Source organism: Vitis riparia, chromosome 4 (assembly GCF_004353265.1).
Source record: "Vitis riparia cultivar Riparia Gloire de Montpellier isolate 1030 chromosome 4, EGFV_Vit.rip_1.0, whole genome shotgun sequence".
In the NCBI taxonomy this organism is placed as follows: Eukaryota; Viridiplantae; Streptophyta; class Magnoliopsida; order Vitales; family Vitaceae; genus Vitis; species Vitis riparia.
Window position 1 is genome coordinate 12,040,116 of NC_048434.1, and position 3,988 is coordinate 12,044,103.

The 3,988-nt window shown below is 43.8% G+C and overlaps 1 protein-coding gene across 1 annotated transcript; it reads right to left on the bottom strand.

Moving 5' to 3' along the window:
• Positions 1-334: 334 nt before the first annotated feature.
• On the bottom strand, positions 335-2,519 carry LOC117913672 (butyrate--CoA ligase AAE11, peroxisomal-like). Its single transcript, XM_034828715.1, has 2 exons — positions 2,207-2,519; positions 335-2,080 (listed from the first exon to the last, which is right to left on the bottom strand). The coding sequence occupies exons 1-2, from the start codon at positions 2,402-2,404 to the stop codon at positions 512-514; spliced, it is 1,767 nt and encodes a 588-aa protein (XP_034684606.1). The 5' UTR covers positions 2,405-2,519; the 3' UTR covers positions 335-511.
• Between the last annotated feature and the right edge of the window lie 1,469 nt (positions 2,520-3,988).

Consider the following 3,988-nt stretch of genomic DNA (forward strand, 5'->3'; position numbering starts at 1 on the left):
ACTCTATGTGATAACACAGATGAAAGCATATTGGTCTCGTTTCACATTATTGTTAACTATGATGTTCAATTAGATATTTTCTAAGTTGTTTCCATGGCAGTAATTGTTACACGGAGGTGTGTATTTTCCAGATTAAGGTGTTCAATCTTGCTTCGTTCCTGTAAAGATGGTAGGTATGCCTAGTAAAGATCCATCGAGTCTTTACACAGATTTGCTCAGACATCCTATTTTTTACTTTACTACAGTGCCTACTGACTCTTGGGTTACATGACAAGCGCGCCGGCCACTGTTGGGTACTGCTCTGTTCCTTAAATAATTATTCAAACCACATATTAAAGGGGGGGAAAAGGAGTTGGTATTGATTCAAAGGTACAAGGAAACCAAAATATTATGTTATTTTATATCTAAACAATCTCTTCTTAAAGAACAACCCGTATCTTGATCCATTGTCTAAAGCAACATATAGAGTCTGTACACACTTATTAGAAGCTTAATTTATAGTTTATTGGCTTCACAGACGAGACAATGCAAGGATTTGCTCATGAGGCTGATGAGCAAGATACTTGGGTTGTTCCACATTGACGGGAGTAGACTTCTTGTTGGATATTTTCTCGGAAATTACAAGGGTCTTGGCTAGAGTCCTCAACTCGAATTTTTGAATCTTGCCGGTTGAAGTCTTGGGAAGTTGCTCCATAATTTCCACCTTCTTAGGAATCATGTAACGGGAGAGATTTTTCCTGCAATGTTGGATGATGTCATCTTCACTCACATCATCATTCTGGCCCGTTTGATTCTTCTTTATGGTGATGAATGCGCATGGGCTCTCTCCCCATTTGGGATGGGGCATTGCCACCACTGCAGCTTCCAGCACTCTTGGGTGCCTGTATAGTATACTTTCCACTTCTACGCTGCTAATGTTTTCACCGCCCGATATGATCACATCCTTCGATCTGTCCTTGATCTCCAAGTATCCGTCTGGATGAATGACCCCGACGTCGCCGGTGAAAAACCAGCCATTCTTGAAGGCTTTAGATGTGGCCTCTGGGTCCTTGAAGTATCCCTTCATGATACTGCTACCGCGCAGCACAATTTCCCCCATGCTTTTGCCGTCGCGCAGCACACTTGCCATTGTGTCCGGGTTTTTCACATCCACATCCGCGAGGGTCAGTATGCTGATCCCTTGACGCGCCTTCAGTTTGGCCTGATGGTCGCGGGGAAGGCGGTTCCACTCCGCCTGCCATTCGCAGACAAGGGCAGGACCGGTTGCCTCAGTCAGGCCATAAGCGTGGACAACGTGGAAGCCCAGAGCTTCAATCTTCTCTAGCAGAGGTGCTGGTGGGGGTGCTCCACCAGTGAGTATCTGAACCGGAGTTTTCAGCCGCTGGCGCTCATTTTCTTTGGCCTCAAGGAGGATATTGAAGACTATGGGAGCGCAGCACATATGTGTGACATTGTGTAAGGCGATGTTGCGATACATATCGTAGGCGGTGGTATTGCGAATGCAGACACTAGTCCCACCTCGTGCCGCCACTCCCCAGGTGAAGGTCCACCCATTACAATGGAACATGGGAAGTGACCACAAATAAACAGGCTCGCCTCCCATCTCCCATCCCAGAAGAAGGCTAAGAGTGCTGAGGTAGGCACCTCTGTGGCTGTACACCACTCCTTTTGGAGCCGATGTGGTACCAGATGTATAATTGAGAGCAATGGGATCCCACTCATCCTCAACTTCCACCGGAGCATAGCCCGGATTCCCATTGGCGACAAGCTGCTCGTACTCCAATTCGCCAAGCCGTACGCCTGTGGGCGTGTCAATGTCATCGATGACAATGACCAAGGGGATGGATGACTCCGCCACAAGCTTCTCCTTGTGTTGAGCCATTAGTAGCAGGAGAGCCTCGCGTGCCAAGGGCACGTATTGGTAATCAACAAAAAACACCTTTGCTTCCGAGTGGCCCAGAATGGTGGCTATGTTGTGGGCATCTAGCCTGGTGTTAATGGTGTTGAGGACAGCCCCGCACATGGGCACTGCAAAGTGCATCTCGTACATGGCTGGAATATTTGGAGCCAGAACTGATACCTGCAGGGGAAAGAATACCAACCAGATATAAATATTTATGTGTAACATCTTTCTCCCTCCTACAAAATGTATCTACCTTAAATCATAAAAATAGATACATGTGTGGCCTTTAAAAAACACACTTACAACATCGTTTTTGGCAACGTTGAGACGATGAAGAGAGGAGGCAAGGCGGCAGCAGCGCTCGTAAGTTTGCTGCCAAGTGAACCGGGTGCTTTCGTATATCAAAGATGTTTTCCTGGCATAAGCCACTGCTGCTCTCGTCAAGAAATTTATAGGAGTAAGGGCTGTGTAATTTGCAGCAGACTTGGGTAGCCTGTCCATGGCTTTAATGTTTGTTATGTTTTTCTCCTCCAAAGTGTTGCAAGAAAGAATCGGTGGTTTAGAGAGAGAGAGAGAGAGAGAGAGAGAGAGAGAAGAGTAGGGGGATGAGGGTGGGATGAAGGGAAAATGGCTTTATATAGAGAAAGTTAAAGGATTAGGAGGGCAACAAGGCACGTTATTTCGGTGGGATGGAGGGGGGGGTGTTGGGATGGAAACTCTTTAGGAAATTGCCAAGGTACTACCAGTTTGAACTAGAGACTCTTGACCGGCCAAAAGCAACCTGCATGGTTTTCACATTATGTGGAGGCTGCTTGACTACGGCACTTCATTTCTTTAATTCTTGTTGCCTTCTCCTACCATCTCTCTTCCCTCTCAAGTGCCCACACTCAACTTTCACTTAATTAATTAAGTTAGCCAATTAAGTAAATATTTCCTTATTCATCTACAAAATCATGGCTTAAATTGTGGCCTAGGAAGAAAGAGACTATCACAGAGGCTAATTTCCTCTCTGTTTCAATTTGAAGTGGGAGCAAACTCTCAATTTTCCATCCACTCAACCGGAAATATTCAGAATCCAAAGCTTTACCATAATCACAAAGACATGGTGATTCACACTGGCCTCTACTCGCTACACGTTACCTCTGGTCATGGGTATTGACACATTCCGCTCTGAAATTTGACATTAAAAAACACAGGTCCTTTCATACCACTGTCCATCTGATCATCCACCTAACAAATGTTTCCTGGTGGTGTTCATGTGATCACAAACAATGAAATGAAATGGTGTCCGTGACAACTAAGATGCCTGCAACAAAATAGGAAATGGCATTGGAAAAGGGAAAAGCAGCGTCTGTTCATATGCTTAAAAATAACAATAGGAAAATGGGCTGTTTGGCAATTTGACTATTTCCTATAAATCATAATAAATTAATTACACATTAAATTAAAAAAGGAAACTGTACCAATCCACCAATCAGATTTTAATATTCTGTTCCCACTAAACCCAACTACTTCAATCAATATTATTGTCAGAAAAAAAGAGTAATTAGTTTTTGCTTGGTTGTTAGTTCAAGGCCTAAAAGCTGACGTCCTTTACATTTAATTAACGGAGAAGCAGAGATGGGTGGGGGTTTGTTGAAGTGTGTGAAGTATGTCTTCGTGCCACATGCGGAGTCTCTTCTCGTGGAAATCAATTAGCATAACCACCATATGAAATTAAATATTTTTATTATTATTTTGCTATTTTTCATTGAGTCACCCAATGACTTCCTTTTCTATTCTCTCTTAGTCTTCCAAGAAACTAGACACGCATTTTGATTATTGACTACGTAGACCTACGAGGTTGGTGTCCTTTTCTAGAAGGGTATTTCCATGAATTTATGAAAGTAGATTTTTTTGGGGCAATTTCCAAGCACTGCACCGGAAGCCAATTGCATCAACTTTACTTGCTACTTTCTTATTTCTTTTTTTCTTCCATTAACATGTAGAAAGTAAGCACCCGGTTTTTTCTTTGATTCCTTGACGTTTTAGGAGTCAAGACTCGAGTGCCCTCTTCCTCGCAAGCCTCCGCCCGGCACTAAGAAA

What these genes read in the sequence shown, in the direction of transcription:
- LOC117913672 (XM_034828715.1), bottom strand. Translation starts at nt 2,404, where the DNA reads ATGGACAGGCTACCCAAGTCTGCTGCAAATTACACAGCCCTTACTCCT. An exon ending in ACGTTGCCAAAAACGATGTT is followed by an intron (nt 2,081 to 2,206) that starts GTAAGTGTGTTT and finishes TTTCCCCTGCAG; the next exon opens with GTATCAGTTCTGGCTCCAAA.